We start from the raw sequence: 20794 nt of genomic DNA, 5'->3' as shown, positions 1-20794 counted from the left end.
GTAATTCATCAAAAAATTTGAAAATAGGAAATAATCACTGGATGTTAAGTGTGGAGGATATAGTGGACGTAAAGGCAATTCTTGCGTTCTAATTCTTCTTCGATTCTTTAATTTACATTAATGTTGTTGCCTTCACAGAATGAAAAACAAATCGTGTTCACTTTATTTCCCTTTTAAGATCTATCCAATTTCTTCAATAGCCAGTAATAAAGCTCTACAGTAGTGCTGTATTCTAGCATTGGAAAAATTCTTATAAAATCAAACATGTAACCTAGAAGAGCAACATTTCGGTAACTATCCTCAACATTATTTCTTCTTTACGAAACTGATGAATATATTCTACTAGCGACCCGCTCCGGCTTCGCACGGGTGCAATGCTGATACTAAATTAAATACACTACAGAAAAAATATGAACGTTGTATATAAAAACATAGCGGCTCGCTCGGACTTTGCACGGGCATAAAATATATATGCCTATGTCACTCAATGAAAACATGATTAAAATCGATCCAGTATTTTTGGTTCATTCATTACTGCCCTTGGCCTGCACGCATTAAATTTGGAGTAAAACAATTCCTCTTCCCCTATACTTACTATGAAGATTTCCTGCTATCTTTGGAATATCTAAATTCATACAATTTTTATTACATTACACATTTTTAAACGCAAATTTTAAATTTGTAATATCTCCGAAAATATTTGTTTAATTTACATGCTGTAAGGAACCATATTGATCTATATTAATTGCACACTGTATTTAAGGTACTTAATTCGATAAGGATTAATGCCGTATTGCTTAAAATAGCTTCGTAAATAAGCCATTTTCTCACGTAAAAAGTAAACAATAAAAATGGTTAATGTGTGTTATCCCTAAAAGATAAACATATACCATAGCGGACTTTTTTGTAGACCTTTTTATGGTGTACAATACTGTAGTACATTAATTTGATCTAACTCGTAGGGTTAGGCAGCGTTTTTGCTAATTGCTAAATAAGCCTAAAAAATAGGTTAATTTACGACATCACGTTAGAAACCTCTAAAATTAGCAATGTTCTTCTTGAATCACTCTATCTATTGAAAAAAACCGCATCAAAATCCGTTGCGTAGTTTTAAAGATTTAAGCGCACATAGGGATATAGGGACAGAAAAGGCGACTTTGTTTTATACTATGTAGTGATATATAGTTATTCAACTGATAATTTTAGTAAACTAAATTTTCTAACTATTTATATCAAACATAAATATGTTGTGATACTGGTTGTAACTTTAAGCTACAGTAAACAAGTGAGTGTGTTCATACAGTGAGAGAATAAACAAGTTTACATTACATTTTATCTGTTTTCTTATCAATAGATTGGTGTGGTCACCAACATAATATGGTGTGAGTCAATGCATATAATTAAACAAACAACAAATATTTAAACTATTTGCAACCAATTTTTGATACTATTAGGTCATATTATGGTGTGGTATATTTTATTTATCAAGAATATGGTCCTCTATCAGGTATTTTCTCATAACGAACGGATGATGTTGTGGGAAAACTTAAAATGTCAAAATAAATTATTTAAAAGGACTATGGGCTTTAGAAGCGTGCACTCTGAAGACCGTTAAACATAGCGTTGGTAGTCTGATGGTTTAGAGATATCTTGGTGATAATAAGCTCGGTCATATGATCAAGATTGATGGAAAACTGAATAAAGAAGGCTATCTGAAAATGCGATTTCTTCTAGACTGATTCTAATTAGAGGAAGTTTTGCTTTTTAACAAAACAACGTCCTCAAGCATTCATCAAAACTATATTAGAGGTTCCTAGAGCAAATATGAAACTCCTCACCGTTGAAGAGTTGTGTCTTCCATCACATCATTTCAGCAATAACATTATACCCAAATATGTCATTATTTTAGATAAAAAATATGAGAAAACATTGTAGGTGCCTTTGAAATTTGAGGGTTTCTCTCGATTTCCCGGATTCCACCATCTTAATCCCGACTTGATTCCAATGGGACCACCTCGGAAGCGCACTCTGAAAATGTATTTCATCCTTTTATCATGTGACTTATCTATTTTATTGTCCTTGTTTTTTTAAATTACCGTATTGCTTCCAAACTTTTGAGCTGTAATGTACATAGGCGCACGTAATAGGAAGAGAACAAGTGAACCGAACCAACTTGCAAAATAAAATAACACCTTTCTATAGCGTAATAATCGTTGATAAATCGAACAATAAGGATGTGAAGCAGCGGCAGTGACTGGTCGGTTAAGATATATAAATAACGCTGGTAGCGAATAGATCGGAGATAATGACCGGAAGTAGATCGTTTCGTTCACAAAAATATAAGTCGACACGTTATCTTGTTTGTTTAAAACTAATTTTCTGCCATGGAACATGTGTTCGACGTGGGGCCCAAGAATCACTCGTAGACAAGTAAATATTTGATGGTTATAAATATTTTTTACGGGGATTTTAAGTAAAAGAGACGTAAAATAAAGTTTTTCTCGTCTCCTGACTTGGTTTTGATAACAGTAGAATCATATTCTGTTCAATTACTTCACCATGTGGACAGCAAGACTTTATGGATATGAATATTCCGCTCGGAAATGGCATTTTGAAACAAACCGTATGCAAGCCATATTTTCTCCTTTTAGATATTTCTCGTTGTATATAAACGTCTGGAAACATTTGTTTTATCAATAGCTAAACTATCTGAAAGTTCCTGAATAGTTTGAGCTGCATTTTCGTCCGATAAGTTCTGCATTTCATTTTATTATTTGTCATTGATATCAAAATCACCAAAAAGTGTTAGATGGGCCTCGAAAATGCTATATCTCATGATAGCACCTATATATACTGAATGAAAATAATTTTCACCAATAGATATCTTGTATTAACATACTTAAGTATATTTGTTTTGTCTATATTTATCAGTCATAACACTAATCCGTATTTTAATTGTTGTACATTTTTATAACAAGGAAGTTAAATTGGGAAATACTGGCCATTATTTTCTATTACTTCGTATCATCTTTCAGGTTACATAAAAGTCCACCAAGAAAGAGTGAAAAGCAAAAAGCCCACCCCGTTTAAGACTAAGCCGAAGTTATCTGATTCTTAGTTATTCATCATACTCGAGTGACCTTGTACCATCCGACCACTACCTTTTTAGGATCTTTACAAAATGCCCAACGATGAGAACGGCTTAAGATGCCTTTAAATGGCAACAAGTCAGAACCGGTGTTAGTCTATATATAAATGGTAAATATATATTAATCAATGCTTGTATATATAGGGTATGGATTGTATTAGATAGAAGTATTGTTGAAAACGTTTCGGTACGTTTATATCGTCCGTCTTCAGGCCTTTTCTAGGTTCACTTGGATATTCAACAATCTACTCAGTGGCCAATAAATATTTCTTATGATAATTTTATCAGTACATATTAATTTCACCAACAAAATAAGTACAAGTCATGTGTCCTCCTCCTGACTCAAACTGAGGTACCATAAAATGTACTGGTTATAGGATACATATTCAATCCTGTTAGTATATAATATGCTTTTCCTTTACCAACAAGTTTTGGAACAAAACTCATGGTGTTCAACTCCGGGGTTGTACCAACCAAAGCAGGGTTCACCAGCAGAATAATGTTGACGTTTTCCAGCTTCTAGATAATGATGGCTAGTCAGAAGATTACAGAAAGTAGACCAGAGATTTATTCTAACATTACTGATTCCTGAACTAAAATCTATATATGTCCCTTAATCAGATCGGTAGTTAGTAAACGTTTTAGTCTACGCACTTCACTATAATTTCGCACATTAGCAACTAACACTGTCTCGAAGCACTTAACACAAACGTTTTGAATTATACTTATTATGGGTTCTAGATGGCATCACTTCATTAGATACACAGTACGGAGCATCGACAATGACATGCAACACTTTATTTTGAGACCGTGGGATGATGGTTACTTGCTAAATAAATGGTGAATAGGTTGAATTTATTCAAAGACATATTCCTTATGTAGTTTTAGTACTTGACTTTCAAATAGTTGGACGTATTTTCCTTCCTGATTATAATGTATTCTGAATCATTAGTACGAATTTCCTTTCTTAACTGACAGCACAAAATACCTTTTGGTAGATTTTGTAGTTTTTATTTTGACAAATTCATACAAGGTAAGTAAATTATTCACCTGGTGATATACTTTGCTTTTGTCCATTCACATCCCGATAATTCATGTGATAATTCTAATTATACTGCAAGCGGACCAATCCATAATGAGACAAGTTATTTATTGTCTTGTATCGGTCATTAGAAAACGCGGATACAATTATATCGGCGCCAACTTGGATAAAACTAGCGTTCTAGAACCACAATATATATGGTACCTCGGTTTACATAAATAATAAAATACCTCTCCTAACTACTACCGTTTCACGTTATGCGGCTTTACATCTCTCTCAATCAGAAATCCAGACTATTAACCAAATATAACTAATAAATAGTACTAATTAGTCAGGATAGAGTAAATAATTTATGTTATCTTGCTTCGCTCGATGGACTAGATATTTACAAATGATTCATTTCGTATATGACATTTAAGTCTTTGTTTTTAAATTGTTTATAACCTTAATAATTATGTAGATTTTAATGGATTTTATTAGTTAATTATGGCGTTGCCTCCGTTACAGTTTGGTCATGAATGTTATAAGTACTCATTAATAATGAATAAAATTAACGTAATGATTGTCCATAATCAATCAATATATTGGACGATTTCGACATATTTCTCTACATAAAATAATATTTTTCCATTTACTATTGAGTTATTCAAACGCTAATCGTGGAGCTCTCAAAATTGGATTTTTGACATTAGTTATATTTGTTGCTGCTGCGTCATATCCTACCTGTTCGTTTTGACTTCAACGATTTAAATATGATGATTTTGATGTCAAAGATAACGATGTTCGAAGACACAAGACAAGATTATTGGATGAAAACTCAGCTCCAACGATCAAAGAACTTCTAGACAGCTTAACAGTTGATGAATGTTTCCCTGTGATGAGAATTTCATCTCTTACAATGGCCATACAGTTTTTGCAGATGGAGTATATATTTTATCCAAAAATTCTGGTAATTGTTCAAAAAATCCGGTTCTATATTGTGAGTAGCACCATTCACCACATTTCGATAGTATTAGAGTACATTGTATCAGTTATATGAAGGCGTTTTTAATGATATTACTTCTATTATATGTGCTTAACAGTTTGTGGTTCACATTGACAACAATCTGCCATAGCAATCGAAACTGTGTCCAAAAAAGTTAACCAAGAATTTAAAAACTAGAACGTGTTATTCGTCCAATCTCAACAAATCTATTATATGCCCATCATGCCCCATATAAAGAACACTATGACTACCTGATACCTAACCTAAAGAATATCTCGGGCTACTAGATAAATTGCGTCGAGATGTTTTTCTTGTGGAAGGGCTAGGAGGAAGAAGAGTCCTCGTTTATAACGACACGTTCCGAAAACATATAGTATCTCCTTTTAAAAACCGTACCTTTTAAGAGTAACGGGTTTTTCTGTTTCGTTTTTATCGAAACGGATTTCTAAAAACGCACGACCCCGTTTTGTTTGTGAATTTTTATGGCAGTTTCGGAGCCTACGTGATGGAAATGTAGTCCATCAAATGAAGGGCGTGCAACAAACCGCAAATATACTAGGTTGTGTTCGGTAAAATCGTAAAAATGACAAGAAATTTAAAAAAAACGGATTTATTACATAATAATACACTTATTTCAACCGTTCTCCAATTTATGGAACTCATAAGCCTATACAGGTGTAGCACAAGCCTTCTATAAGGTTTGGCATGAAGGCCCTGTTCATAAACTACAGAAAATGTTACCAAAACAATACATTGAACTATTTAAATCGTACATTACAACCAGAATGTTTAGAGTCAAACAAGAAGAAGCTCACTCTACAATAAAAGAAGCTAAAGCAGGTGTACCACAAGGAAGTATACTGGGACCAATGCTTTATCTACTCTATACTTTGTGATATACCTCAAATTGAGAATATTACGATGGCTACATTTGATGATGATACTGCGATTATAGCTGTCGGAGACATTAATGAATAAGCTTCACGAAAATTACAACAGGCAAGTGACAATATAAATAATAGGACACAAGCTTGGAAAATAAGAGTTCATGAAAGTAAATCTGTGCATGTGCAGTTCACCTATAAACAGACCGTACAAGCACCAATCACATTAAATAATACTATCATTCCATAGAGCAACAACGCTAAATATCTCGTAATGAATCTTGATGCAAAACTTCGCTGGAAGGAACACATAAAGCAAAAAAGAAAAGAACTGGAATTGAAATATAGGAAAATGTACTGGCTAATTGGAAGACAATCACAATTATCAGAATATAATAATTTGCTATTATATAAGCAAATACTGAAACCTATATGGACATACGGAGTTCAACTATGGGGATGTTCTGTAAAGAGTAACATAAATAAATTACAAATTTTTCAGAACAAAGCCCTGAGAGGTATTGTGAGCGCATCCAAATACTATAGGACTGATTACCTACATTAAGACCTTCAGATACCCACAGTCAGTCAAGAAATCAAGAGAATTGCAAGGGGGCATGACGAAAGACTCTATTCTCATGAGAATATTGAAGTATTCCAGCTTTTGGATACCACCAGAACAGGACACAGACTCAAAAGAATCCAACCATCTGATCTTGTGTAGTGAGGTGCATATAACACAAAATACAGCAGTGACATGTATAAACATTATTTCACCAGAGACTGAGATAGGGCCGATGGGTCCTCCTAGTTATATACCTAGATTTAAGTTATCATAAAGACAAATTGTAGGTTAGTTGGAAACGATTAGTAACAATGTAATAATTAAATAATAATAAAAATATTATATCCTGTAGAATTGAACTAGTCACTGCATATTGGACAGAAATCCAACTCATACTCTCAAAAAAAACTTTTAAAACAACAATTTAGAAACATGTAGTGATGCTGCTGCGTCATATCCCCATTGTAGATTTTGACTTCAACGATTTAAATATGGCCATTTTGATATTAATGATAAAGAGTAGCCTAAAGAACACTTACTGGGCTTATTAGTAAAAAACCTAGCTCAAACCCTCAAAGACATTTCAGACAGTTTAGCAGTTGACGAATCAACCGTTACTCAACAGTAGTGCCATTTATTTATTCAATTTGATGACGTATCCAGATTTTTTCAATCTGTCACAAGTTTGTTGCTTCAACATTCAGATCTCCATTTGGATTTTAAGATCATCCAATTTTCATCATTTATCTTTCATCCTCTGATATAGGTTGTAGAAATTAGTTCATATTCTTTTCTATAAATATGTTACGTCACATCAAATAAAGGAAACAATTAAAAAAATCGCGTAGTACTATTTTATTACTTGGGTGATGGTAAATCTGACAAAAGGTTCATCAAAACTAATATAGGAAAAAGAAACTACTCATAGAAAACTATTCCCGTAATAGTGCTACCAAGTGAACATCAGCCGAAAATATTTTCCGTGTAATAATCTCACAAACTGATGTCAAGGCGTGCCATTGACACATTCTATCATCTGCATAAAGATAACGATCAAGTACTAATTGCTAATCCTCGTAAAATATAAAATTGTAACCAATATAACCATAATTGTTTTAATTAATGAAAATAAATAGGGGACATTACAGAATAGTCATGTTTTATCGCTTAGTTTACTTTGTTAGATTAATTAGTTCATACAATACATTATTAGACGAAAATATAGATGTTACAAGGATACGATTCGAAGAATAAAATCATAAAACGAGATAACTATAAAAGTTTGATACGTATAGGGTTGAAAACGCAACATTTCTTTGATTAAATGACAGTAAACTATGGCTGGAAGTATTTTGTCCCCTTAAACTATGATTCTTTTGTCCACATTCCATTAATTTATTGTTATTTTCATTAACTTCCGATTATTTCAACTGAAATAAAAATAAAAATCTTAAAAGTGGCAAAAAATCGGATGGAAGAAGTACGAGAAATTATTATCTCCAGCATTAAGATAAAACTATCAAAATATAGGTACTTTAGGGTAAAAGAAACGAAAATCCATGTTAAATTGCTTTAGAATGTATAGTTTTCAAGATATATGACATAAACAGAAATCCACTCCAATTTTGAAAATGTACTTTTCACTGTATAACGTAAAAAGTAACGGTTATGGAGAAAATGTTATAAAATCATTCGATTCAGCGTAAAATTCTTTATAATGTCTGTAAATTTCATTATACTGTGTTTATTTGAACAGATATGACAGAAAAAACATTGAAAATGGTAAAAAATCGCAAATTTTCACGACTATATATATGGAAAAAGTGCAATAAATTTTTACCTCTCGGATAAAGATAAAATTCTCAAAATATATGTATTTTGAAGTGAAAGAAGCGAAAATCCATGTTAAATTACTATAGGACTTATAGTTTTTAAGATAGGAGATACAAACAGAAATCCACCTAAATTTTGAAAATACACTTTTTATTGTGTAACGTAAAAAGTAACGGTTATGGAGAAAATATTATACAATTAATCGATTCAGCGTAAAATTCTTTATAATGTCTGTAAATTTCATTATCCTGCGATTATTTGAACAGAAATGACAGAAAAAATATTGAAAATGGTAAAAAATCGCAAATTTTCACGACTATATATATGGAAAAAGTGTAATAAATTTGTACCTCTCGGATAAAGTCAAAATTCTGAAAATATATGTATTTTGAAATGAAAGAAACGAAAATCCATGTTAAATTACTATAGGACTTGTAGTTTTTAAGATAGGAGATACAAACAGAAATCCACTCAAATTTTGAAAATACACTTTTCACTGTATAACTTCAATAACTACTGCTGTGGAAAAAATATTATACTACCACTCGATTCAGCGTAAAATTATTTACAATCTCTGTAAGTTCCATTATCTTATGATTATTTTAACGGGAATGACAGAAAAAAACATTGAAAATGGTAAAAATTATATTTCTTTGATTAAATTTCAGTAACCCATCACTAGGAATACTTTGAGACCTTCCAGTGCACTAGGTTAACAAATTCTTTAAATAACCTTTTCAACGTCAACTTGATAAGTCGTTCTATTCTGGTTAATATAAACAAAAGGCTACTTAAGTCTATAAACACCTGTCATCACCTCTTAAACCAGGAACTATCAATCAGTGTAGTTTAGATTAATCTTATGAATTTCCTTAGTTAAAACGAGAACAAGCATAGATGGCTTGACTAAACTTACACTAAAAACAAAAACAAGTGCCGTTACAATTATCTACATTTATTTAGCAAAACAATATTCAAATACATCTACTCCTTTCGTACCAGATATCTGAGACTTGTACGATATACGAGACAATTTTTTTAATTGTAAATTATAATAAATTAACCGCTTTGAATGTCAAGATGTTGTTTTGCTCCCTGAATTTTCCTTCGTCGAACTTCGAAGACCAGTTCTTTTTTCAGAAGCTCTGTCTCATTTGAACAGTTTATAAATATATGTGGTTGTGTGAAAAACAATATGTAATACGAAACATTTGTCTCGGCCGTCTTGATTTATTCAGCCATAATTAACGCTAGAATGACGCATGACAACTGATCTATACATAGCTAAGTCGGTTTTAAAATAAGATAAGAGATAAAATAAGAATAGATTAAGATATATGGCAGATAAGTGAACAGTCGGTCTCGTTCAAAAAAAGAAAAATGAAGGCGACCAAGTCAAATCGATTGAATTAGGACATTTTTCATAGATTCGTCAAAAATAAACCTAAAGCTGTTCTGCTTCGTAACGGTATGGTTATGGTTCTTCGCAAATTCAAACACGAAGACCATGGTCGGCAGGTGTGCGGCGATTTTAATTTATTCTGCATGTTGTTGACATGCTGACAACATTCTTGGTTTACCAAATTCATTTCATCATTTTATGTCTATGAGATAACAAAGACCGAGTAAATCACCGAAGAATGAATGAAAAAAACATGATTGACTCGCAGTAGATTACTTTTAAGGAGGTTGTAGCGACCTTGGGGCATGTCGAATTTTACATCGTGGAAAAACGGTCTACAAAATACCCAGAAATATAATCCCACATGTTGAACACGGGCGGGATGTCAGCAGCGCCAACTAGAACCCGATAACGAACAGCTGGCAACCCCGAGACGTTTATCTGGGATTTTATTGAAGGGTATTTCCATTCATTCAGTGCTCAACCATCGTTTGGTTGAGACGTGCCACCATCAACTGCCCAAGCCTCGTCTCCAGGTAATACCGCTGCCATCTCCGTTTTATCTATTTTGTATTTTTCACATTTTTTATATAGCCAATAAATAACGGTCATATGTAATGTAAACACCACTGTTTCATTTGGTTTTACCTCAATTCACCGAGCCTTCAAACTAAAATAAACTAAAGTTGATAAAATGTTAAAGTTAAATGCGACAACACTGCGACGTTTTGACGTCATACGTTGAGCGGCGTCAGTTCACTGATACTCTGGATAGACTATAAACAAATAATTAAAAGAACTTCATTCTCAACTTAACTGCTTTCCGGAAAATATGGATATATGAGCGAAGAACAAGCCGAATGATTTCACCAGAATGTTAAAGAGAAAAGAACCAAAGGAAATGGAAAATCCCAATGTCTACAAAGAAGAGCATCACTGAGAAAAAAAGGTCTCTTAACTGAAAATATTTAATTTATAAAAAATAAGGTTAGTTAAGACAATTTATAATGCATAACTACCTGTCGTTTTGATAAGCAACCACTGTGAAATAAATAAAGTCGAAGTCTGGAGTCATCAAATGTTCAAATGTAAATAACACTAACAAAAAAATGCTAGACTGATATTTGCGAATATTAATCTGTTCAGCAAAAGATATCATTACTCGTGCGACTTAATATTTAAAAAAAAAACGTTTAAGGTTTAATATAATGAACGCATCAGCCTTGACGGAATGAAAACAACCGAAAAATAGGTAAATAAAAGGTGTGTAGCGTGTCGCATTATCGTATTTGCCAAAAAAAAAAACAGTCGATATTCTAGCATGCGTCTGTTATATATAACACCACTTCTCAAAAATTAATAAATACGGCTCAAAAATTATAAGCTTTAACATTAAATATCAATTACTTTTTATTTACCTTTGTTATTACGTCATCTCTCTTAAAGTTAACAGGTCAATTGAAAAGTCCCCGGCCTACCATAGCAAAATTAGTTTTTTTTATTCAATATAAATATCTTCAAGGGTGATACACTGATTATAGCGACCCTCCAACTTCTCGATGCCATTTATGTAGTACGATTTGTCCTTTGCTTCAAAATAGGCCTCAGTTTCGGCGATCACCTCTTCATTCGACGAACATTTCTTCCCGGCGAGCATTCTTTTGAGATCTGAAAACAGGAAATAGTCGCCGGGGGCCGGATCTGGAGAATACGGTGGATGAGGAAGAAATCGAAGCCCAATTCATGGATTTTTGACACTGTGCATTGTCTTGGTGAAGCAAATGCGGCCGTTAATAACCTTCAAGCGGCCCAATAACGCTATGTAATAGTCGCTGTTAATGGTCCTTCCTCTTTCAAGGTAGTCAATGAAAATTATTCCATGCGCATCCCATAATACAGACGCCATAACCTTCCCGGCCAACAATTGTGTTTTCACACGGTTGCAGCGGGTTCATCGCGTGCAGTCCACTCGGATGACTGTCGATTTGACTTCGGAGTGAAATGAAGGAGCCATGTTTCATCCATTGTCACATATCGACGCAAAAACACGGGTTTGTTGCGCTTGGTCGTCTTCAAACACTGCTCCAAATTACCAAGTCGTCGTTGTTTTTGGCCAAAAGTGAGCTCGCGCGGCACCCACTTTGCACAGAGCTTTCTCATACCCAAATATTTGTAAATGATATGATGTACACGTTCAGTTGATATTTTTAGAGTGTCTGCTATTTCATTCAATTTCAATTTACAGTAATTCAAAATCATTTTGTGGATTTTTTAAATGTTTTCATCGGTAACAACCTCTTTCCACTGCGTTCACCGTCTTCGGTGCTCATTTCACCACGTCTAACATTAGTATACCAATCCTTGATGGTTGATTTTCCTGAGACAGTGTCGGGAAACTCGGCATCAAGCCAAGTTTTTGCTTCAACTGTATTTTTTCGCTTCAAAATGCTATAATTCACAAACTAGTGTTCCGATAGTATCATGTCACCAATGACACTAAATTATGATTCGGGGCTATTCCAACAAAAAAAGACATTCAAAACCATGGACTAAGCTACCGAATATAATTGAGACTCTTGAAAATTTGTAAAAATGTCTCTTTTCTCGGTTAAAGTTAAAATTCTCGGGTGGAAAAAACGAATATTCATGTTAAATTACAGAAATCTATTGCGACCTTTCGACGTCATATTCGAACGCAAAAAAATCCCTCAAAATTAATTCCCAGCCTTACATAACCTGATCTATACCCCTTAATACGGTAGGAGAATGATAAAGCCGCAGGACAATCCGAAGGCGTGTCATCTACGGCGCTTGTCTCCTGTCTGGAAGGCACGCCGACACATCAACGTCCGAAATCGTCTCCCCTCGCACGATACCAGATAAAAAACGAGGGCGTTCTACGACCATTAGTAGAATTGCATATAGACCACATCGCCTCGGTCCCAGCGTTCGTGTCAAACACCTCTCCGTAGCCGCCACACCCCGTCTGGTCGTGCCCGTACGCTGTTATATACCACGACTGCACCAAGCTGATTCATTTATTTTCGTACGAATGGGGGGTCTAGAATCGACCCCCCCCCCCTTCGGCCGCACTCTCGAAATCGGATCGGAAGCGGTTTATTAAAGGCTAATTTTAAGGAGGCATAATGGGCACGAAGACCGTAATAAAAATCACCAAAATATTGATTTATAATAATAATTTATGATAGACATGTGTGATTATTAAGATTTTAATAGAAATAAAAGCAGAAAATTTAAAAATTTGCCATACTGAACACCGAATAATTGCATTACGAAACAATTACGTCACTTAACGTTTCCTAACCTTCATTTCTGCATTCAAATACTGGAACGCTTTAGCGTGCTTCAATTTTATTTCGATTATTTATCTTTTATTACATGGTTCAAAAATCGGTATTGTGTTACTAAGGGAAGGAAAAGATCATCGAAAAAATTGAACTGTGATGTAACACAACAAATAACTTAATTTGTCCAGAAACGATGCGTCGATAATGACTGTAAATGAAATAATATTTTAAAAAGAATGTTAGATACTTTTATAGAATGAAATGGGTGAGTATTCCAGGTACAACCACGATGAAATGCGGTAGAATATTGATTAAGTAAAAATACTATCAGTATCACACTAGGCAAGATCATTAATCAGTGCAGGTAATAACTCTAAAGAGCCTAACTCTAAAACGTTATCGATAACAAACTTGCAATAACTCCGTCGGTACTTACTATAAAATGTCCGAAAGTATCACAGTCATCGCATTATTAAAGCCTGTCTGATTCAGACAGTTACCCAATACATTTTAAATTTTATATCACGATGTGACTGACTAATCACTTTACAAACTTCCTCCGGACATAATTAGTGTCCAAACTTTTTTTTGTTAATTATAGATACTGCCATAACAGATAAAATATGTGTGTGTCTTTCGAATGCATTTGTGTCATCGTAAACGGAATAAATTTGATAATTAACTTTTTTTTGACAGATATCCTCCGAAAGTGGCACAGATAGATATTTTTAATAGTAAACGGTTATATTAATTATAAAAACCATATTTTTTTTAGGAAATCTTAAAAAGAATTCAAAACAATAAGAAAATAAAAAACATCCATAGTGAAATATAAGTAATACTGACAAAACAAAAATAATTAAACATTAATAAATTAGGAATTAGTTAAAATTGAAATAACTGCAGTGAAATAAAAGTAGTTCTCATGAAATGAAGTTAAGGCTAGTTATATAAAATTTTAAAAAATATTAAAAAACAAAATAACCATAGTGAAACTGACGAAAAAGGCAATACAGATGAAATCAAAGTAATCCTAGTGAAATAAAGGTAAATTAAATAAAAGTAATCCCAATTAAAAACATATAGAGTTAAGCTTAACAAATTTGTTGTAATTTCTTGCAATACATTTGTAAAATAAAGAAAATATTAACAAAACCAAAATAATTAAATATTAATAAATCATAAATTAATTAAGTTAAACAAAGATCTAAATAATTGAATAACAATTAGGTCAAAATTGCTATTCTAACCCATACTACTATATTAAACTGCAAAAGTAATCCTGATGAAATAAAGGTAATCTAAACTAAATAAAATAGTAAAAAGTAAATAAAAAATATAAAATAAATTAAAGAAACCCCTGATAAAACAAAGATAATTAAACATTAAAAAATCAGGAATTGATTAAAATTAAAATATCCTAAAGTCAAGATAACGTAATCTACAAAATTAATATTAATTAGTTCAAAATTGGTGTTCTGACCATGATATAGAGGTAAACTAAATTAAATAAAAGTAATCCTTGTAAAAAAATGAAGCAAATAATGTAATAATACATTTGCAAAATAAATTAAAGAAATCCTTGATAAAAGAAAGATAATTAAACATTAATAAGTCAGGAATAAATCAGAATTAAAATACTTGTAAAGACAACGTAATCTAGGTAATTAAATATTAATTAGTTCAAAATTGGTGCTCTCAACCATACCATTACTTTAAACAACAAAAAGTAATCTTGATGAAATAAAAGTAATCTAAATTAAATAAAAGTAATTCCAGCCAATAAAAGAAATGGAATGATGTGAGAATCATCAAATCGTTTTAAATTTGTGTGGGTGTGTTGTGTATGTAATTTGAGTGTTAATGATTTGAGAAGTTTGGGATAAGATATTGGGCATTGCCGCTATCAAAATATAGTACTATATCTTATGTCATCGCATGAAATTTGATGGCGTTAAAGTTTATAAACGGAGAGTCGGGTACATTTAAAAAATTCCATAGTATATAAGTTGTGTGCCGTTATTTTTACCATAAAATTAATGATGTGTTAATTATGTAGTAATTTTAAGCTATTTTACATGTAAAACATAGCGCATATTGTACTGTAAAGATTTTCTTCATCCCATGTTTCAAACATATTCTTTCTTTTTATCGTTTTATATGCTTTCGTTTCATTTCTTGACAAAACCACCAAGTGCATCATCAACATCCGAGAAATGTTCCGCATCTTTTTAAAGGAATCAAAGAAAACGGTTTATATTTGCTCGGTTTTCTCGTATTTTTTTATATAACAGAGGACAAACGGCATTTTTAAACGTCCCTAAAGAAACCCACACTCATTTGATGCTTATATCTCAGTTTGGAATTCGTAACCAACGAAGATAATTAATATATAAATTAACACATCTTTGATAAAGTAATAAGTAAACAAACAACTATAAAATGTGAGAAAACTATCGAATGTAAATATTTATATATTTGCAATCTATTGATAAATAAATGGTTATGAAACAAGATCAAAATTAAATATTCTACAAATAATAGGGGGAATATATAAAGTATATATAATATTATGAAGTACTTCATCACAAAGCAATTATTTTTAAAAGAAACACGGACAGAAACTAGACAGCAGACAAATAAAAACGCCAGACTATGAAAAACTTGCCCGAGTAAATCTTAATATATGCGATATAACGAGGCAAACGAATATCCATCGCTGAAACACGAGATAGTGAGGGGTATTGTCGATCAGGCATCACCCCACACGAGACAGATTAATGTAGAGGGCCTGTGGCTAATGTTGCGATACTGAAACCACCTGACGGAGTTAAACGAGCTAAATATACGAAAAGAACTCTAGATTACCTTTGGATAAAGAAATAACAACGTTTTAAAAGGAAACCAAACGTAAAAATCCCAAATATATTAGTAAAAACACTTAATGCCGCACTAAAGTGATTTTCAGATACTTTACCTTAACAAAAATGTGTCTCATCAGTTTTATTATTGTAAAAACACTATAACAGACGCCAGAAAACATCATCAATCTCTCTCTTTTTCCTTCAATAGTCCCTTCCTCAACAAAAATATGCAACGGATCGTTTCAAAGTATAGAATCGAATTATTTGTCCGACGACCCTCTGTTTAAAAACTTCACCCGCCAAAGCGGCAAGTTTGTGCGAGGGCAACGAAAAGTCGCACGATATTGGGGGAATACGAACGCTCCAGCAATATTCTTCCCGTGATAACTGCCATATATCAAACGAAAATCCAATAAAAAGAACAGAGGACCGTTTATTTTCGCATAAAACCGTGCGTATATCACGTATACCGGGGACTTTTCAGCCGGTTTGTTCTACAGCACAATTAAATAAAAGAAACACTAATGTAAATATAGTTATAAATATGCATTGTTTACGTAATACTATTCCTTTACGTATTTAAAGTTCCATGATATACCATAAACTTACTAAACTATTATTAATTAATCCTTAATGCAAGGAAATTTGTGTCACCTTTATAATACTCATAAAGTTCACACTCACTGCTCAGGCATTTCATTCATGACACAATGCGTCACGTACGTCTAACATTAAAAAATAAAGTGAAGAAAAAATTCTTTAAATTCCGGAAAATATTCGTATTAAATAATTTTAATACACTTCGCAGGCAAAGTTTTGTATTAATAATTTATAATTGCAAATAATGGTTTCCATTATAAAATCATATGATAATAAAAGTACACGACCAGGAAACATAATTAATTACAACATAAGAATAATTATTGATCCGACATTGTTTTGGTTTTGAGATTAAATGAATTCGTAAGGATCTAATTAATGGGTTACAAGGCCTTGTACATTTTTGTAAACCATTTATGAATTGTTAAAAGTGTTTCTAACAAGTAAATGTTAAATTACATCGTAATTTGTTATTATTTTCTGTAAATTGATATAAGTTAAAACTCATATTAAAAATACAAAAAGTACTCAAGGCTGAAATTAACACCAACTAACCTCAAAACAATATGATACCCTCACTTTCACTATTGTTTACACCACTATGATTATATTGTTAACGATAAAAATAAAAATAGTACCGACATTTTACTTCCATACATTTTTTAATGTTGTGACATTGTTAGAAACAAAGATAAGGTCACAACAGGGACAGATCCTAACAAAACAATTACAACTTACCAGAACTTTCATAAATCTCATCTCCAACTCTCCGGGGTCGGGCATAGCTTGTTTAGCCTTAGCTCTAATAGTGCTCTGTCTAATACTAGCCTGCCGTCCATGAAGTTTAGACCCAGGCTCCGGTCGTTCCTCCACATCTTCTGAGGCATCTTTCGTAAAAGGTAATCCCATCGTAAATATTGTTCCGGGCGTGCTTTAACACTTCTAGACACTAATTAAAAAACACCACATAACGACGGGTTGGAACGTTCTTATTTTTATCACACGAAGCAACAGGTCCCGTTTTCCCGATATCACGGTGAGCGAGCCAGCGATAGAGTTTTCGAAATTCTTTACCGCCCAAACGAAATCTCATTTACCACTACTGGTATACACAAGGGGAAAACAACAGAACACTCTTGAACCGAACGTGCGTGCGACTGGGCATGCGCGAAGAATTTAAAACACATACTTATGGTGACCTCTGTATTCAATATAACCTAAACAATAGTATAGATTTCTATTTATATCATTTAATTCATAAATAAATAATAACAAAACCAAATATTTGAGGTTCCATAACCTTAATTACGCCAAATGTCAGTTGTCAAAGTTCGCGTAAATATTAAATTTGTTGATTAACTTTAAATATTTGGATTATTCCTGAATGACAAGTTTAATCAGTGAAAATATGAAAAACTCTGCAGCCTTTCAGGCATGGACTTTATTATTTACGGATAAGCTTTATAAAACATGGGAAACTGAACTAAACGAAGATTTGCGACCACTCTCTATGTTGATGTGTTCCATAAAATTGGAAATGAATAGTATATATATATACTTTTCCATAAATTATACCTAACTAATTCTACTGTACTTTTTAGGGATTCAAAATAATTTGGATATATCTATGTTAACATTACAAACCCAACATAAGTAAGAATTAATTATTAGCATTTTCTAATATTATATGGATTGTTTTCAGAATTTCAAACAAAACTATTGAAGGCTGTATATCGAATGGTATTTATTCCAACAATAGTATGTTAATATGTTTTTTGAACTTTTTCTTTTATAGAAAATAAACTTTCTGAAGCTCCTGCAACACCTACGTACCAAGAAAGTCCTGTTCTATCATTTAATTACAGTAAACCAATTCAAAAAGATAATAGTTCTATACAAACTGGTGATAGTCCATCTATAATTATATCTGATGAGGATATGGCCAATACAGGTATATTAGGAGATACTAGCCCGGAAATTAAAAAAAGAAGAAAGTTAAACTTTTCAAGGAGACATAGACGATTAAGCAGTAGAACACCATCACCAAATGTTCTGAAAGGTTTAATAGATAATCACAATATAGAAAACATCAATAAGTCAACAACAATTATAAATGATGCTTCATCCATAGATATTTTGAAACAGTTTAACACAAGTTCAAAGTTAAATAATGTGAACGGGTAATTATTTAATGGTAGATGTGGATGTTGTTTTTCATATTTATTGGTTTTAGTTGCTCAAAAATAGATAATACTAATATTACTCCGGATAAAAATTCTATGAATTTAGATGATTTTGACAATTCATCTGTAGTGCAATGTACACCGACCAATACCAAACTGTTTAGTTCAAAAAGAAAAGAGAAAATGTTGAGTTTAAGAGGGAAAAGTAAGGGGCTTAGAAGTCTGACTCTTAAACAAACAGTTTTGAGTAAAGTGCCAGAGAAAAAGTTGGTAAACACATTTATTTGACTTGTACATTATTGTTACTTACTGTATTTCAGACCAGTTCAAAAATGTGTAAGTGTGGATCATTTTGAAAATACTAATGTACAAAATTCAGGTTTAACTGAGCTTGTTAATTACATGAATGATAATATAAGTTCAAACATTCCATGTAAAGAAAATTTAAGTCTCTCCAGCCATAACAGTAGGTAATACACATTCTGAATGATGCACAAATGAATAATGATTTCTATAAATATTAATTATTTTACTGTCTATATTATTTTAATATTTTTAAGGCATCAACAAGATAAAGTGGATCAGAATGAAGCTGTCTCAAAACCAAATTTGAATAATTTTTTGGTAAAAGCTCATAAGTAAGTGTTTTTTAAAAATTACTTCAAATTCTATCGAACAAATATATACTATCTGAATGAGTTCTTAATACTTCTTGAACCAAATGAACCTTTTTATGGCAGAGTTTATTTATTATATCATGTACAACATTACAATGGATGTACTGTATGTTTAAAAAAGTGATATTTTTAGAGTACAACAACCTGAATATGAACCGGTTGTAAGAGGAAAAGCTAGAAGAAACCTTCCCGGATGGTCTTGTAAAGAATGTGAAAAAGTATCTAAACATATGACTAGTATATTTTAAGATATCGTAATGTGAATTGTGTTTTCAGTTCTATCTTAACCAAGGGCTGACTTCCCAAGAAATAGTTGCTCTGAGTAAGTGTTCAAGACACAGGGGGTATGCACCAAGGGAAGATACAAATCCAGGTACGTAACTTGATGATAGTTATTCTTTCATGGTTATCAAATTAAAACGGTGATGATTGTCCTTAGGATTTTGGGATATGAATATGTCGTCTGAAGACACCTGAGGAAGGTAAAATAACCATTAAAATCAACGTTTGCTCAATGTAGGGTCCACCATATGTTATTTTCTATATATTGTTATATTTTTATTATCGATATTAGATTAAGTTGTATAATAATTATAAATAAATGTTGCTGGTATGGCCACATATGTTTTCAAAGTTTGCTTTGATAATTTTAACCCTGAAAAATACTGTTTAAAACGATTTTTCACAAAAAAATTGAACCGACTTCAAAAACCAAATATGTACATAATAATTGTAATAACAAAATGAAAATAAACAAAAACCTTAATAAATCTATCTACTTTACGTATTTTCTAGTCTAATATATACACACAATTTAACTTAATACCTACCTAAACCTATTTATCTATTTACAATATTATTTTAACTATCACCAACTGATCACTTTGAACTCGGTGCTGAATCAAAACAATTATATTAGTTTAGATTTGTTTTGTTGGTAATTTAATTTTGTGTATATGTCACAAAATTATATTATTATTTTTGTATTGTTAAAAATAGGTAAATTTGGCGTTGGGAATCTGTCAAATTTATAATAAGAAGTAATTGATTTTTAATTGAGATTTAATTTGTTGTAATAAATCACTGTGGTTATGATTTTTGATTGATAAAACTGTGGTTTTTATTAGGATAAAATTACAACATTTTTATCCTATAATCTGTCATAGAAAAGTTAATTAAAAAACTAAAGCAAGCTAGGCTTATATGATTAATAAAATAAACCTCCAGAATATTTAAGCGAATTTAAACGTTTAATGTCTTATTTCATAGTGTTTAGAATGTAACTAGCTTCTTAGGCTATCCA

General features: G+C 32.1%; 2 protein-coding genes across 5 annotated transcripts in view; one reads left to right on the top strand and one right to left on the bottom strand.

Moving 5' to 3' along the window:
* The window catches only part of Frl (formin-like protein), a 117099-nt gene extending 99355 nt beyond the window's left edge, over positions 1-17744 (bottom strand). For all 4 annotated transcript variants that reach the window (XM_076409385.1, XM_076409384.1, XM_076409383.1 and 1 more), the window contains exon 1: positions 17370-17744. In XM_076409385.1, the coding sequence (XP_076265500.1) occupies positions 17370-17540 (171 nt within the window). In that variant the 5' untranslated portion in view covers positions 17541-17744. The remainder of the gene's footprint in view (positions 1-17369) is intronic.
* A 201-nt stretch (positions 17745-17945) lies between these two features.
* LOC143199531 (uncharacterized) lies at positions 17946-20124 on the top strand. Its single transcript, XM_076409414.1, has 10 exons — positions 17946-18175; positions 18233-18284; positions 18334-18371; positions 18427-18811; positions 18865-19080; positions 19135-19284; positions 19375-19452; positions 19625-19709; positions 19768-19864; positions 19931-20124. The coding sequence occupies exons 1-10, from the start codon at positions 18016-18018 to the stop codon at positions 19966-19968; spliced, it is 1299 nt and encodes a 432-aa protein (XP_076265529.1). The 5' UTR covers positions 17946-18015; the 3' UTR covers positions 19969-20124.
* The last annotated feature ends 670 nt before the right edge of the window (positions 20125-20794 follow it).

This window comes from Rhynchophorus ferrugineus, unplaced genomic scaffold (genome assembly GCF_030347505.1).
Source record: "Rhynchophorus ferrugineus isolate W39M unplaced genomic scaffold, kcgeb_rfMv2 rfM7, whole genome shotgun sequence".
In the NCBI taxonomy this organism is placed as follows: Eukaryota; Metazoa; Arthropoda; class Insecta; order Coleoptera; family Curculionidae; genus Rhynchophorus; species Rhynchophorus ferrugineus.
The sequence above is the reverse complement of the archived record's forward strand: the minus strand, read 5'-3'. Positions and strand labels throughout refer to the sequence as shown.

Coding starts and splice junctions, on each gene's coding strand:
- LOC143199531 (XM_076409414.1), top strand. CDS start 18,016: ATGACAAGTTTAATCAGTGAAAATATGAAAAACTCTGCAGCCTTTCAG. Junction 19,285..19,374: donor CTCTCCAGCCATAACAGTAG/GTAATACACATT, acceptor AATATTTTTAAG/GCATCAACAAGATAAAGTGG. Junction 19,865..19,930: donor AAGGGAAGATACAAATCCAG/GTACGTAACTTG, acceptor GATTGTCCTTAG/GATTTTGGGATATGAATATG.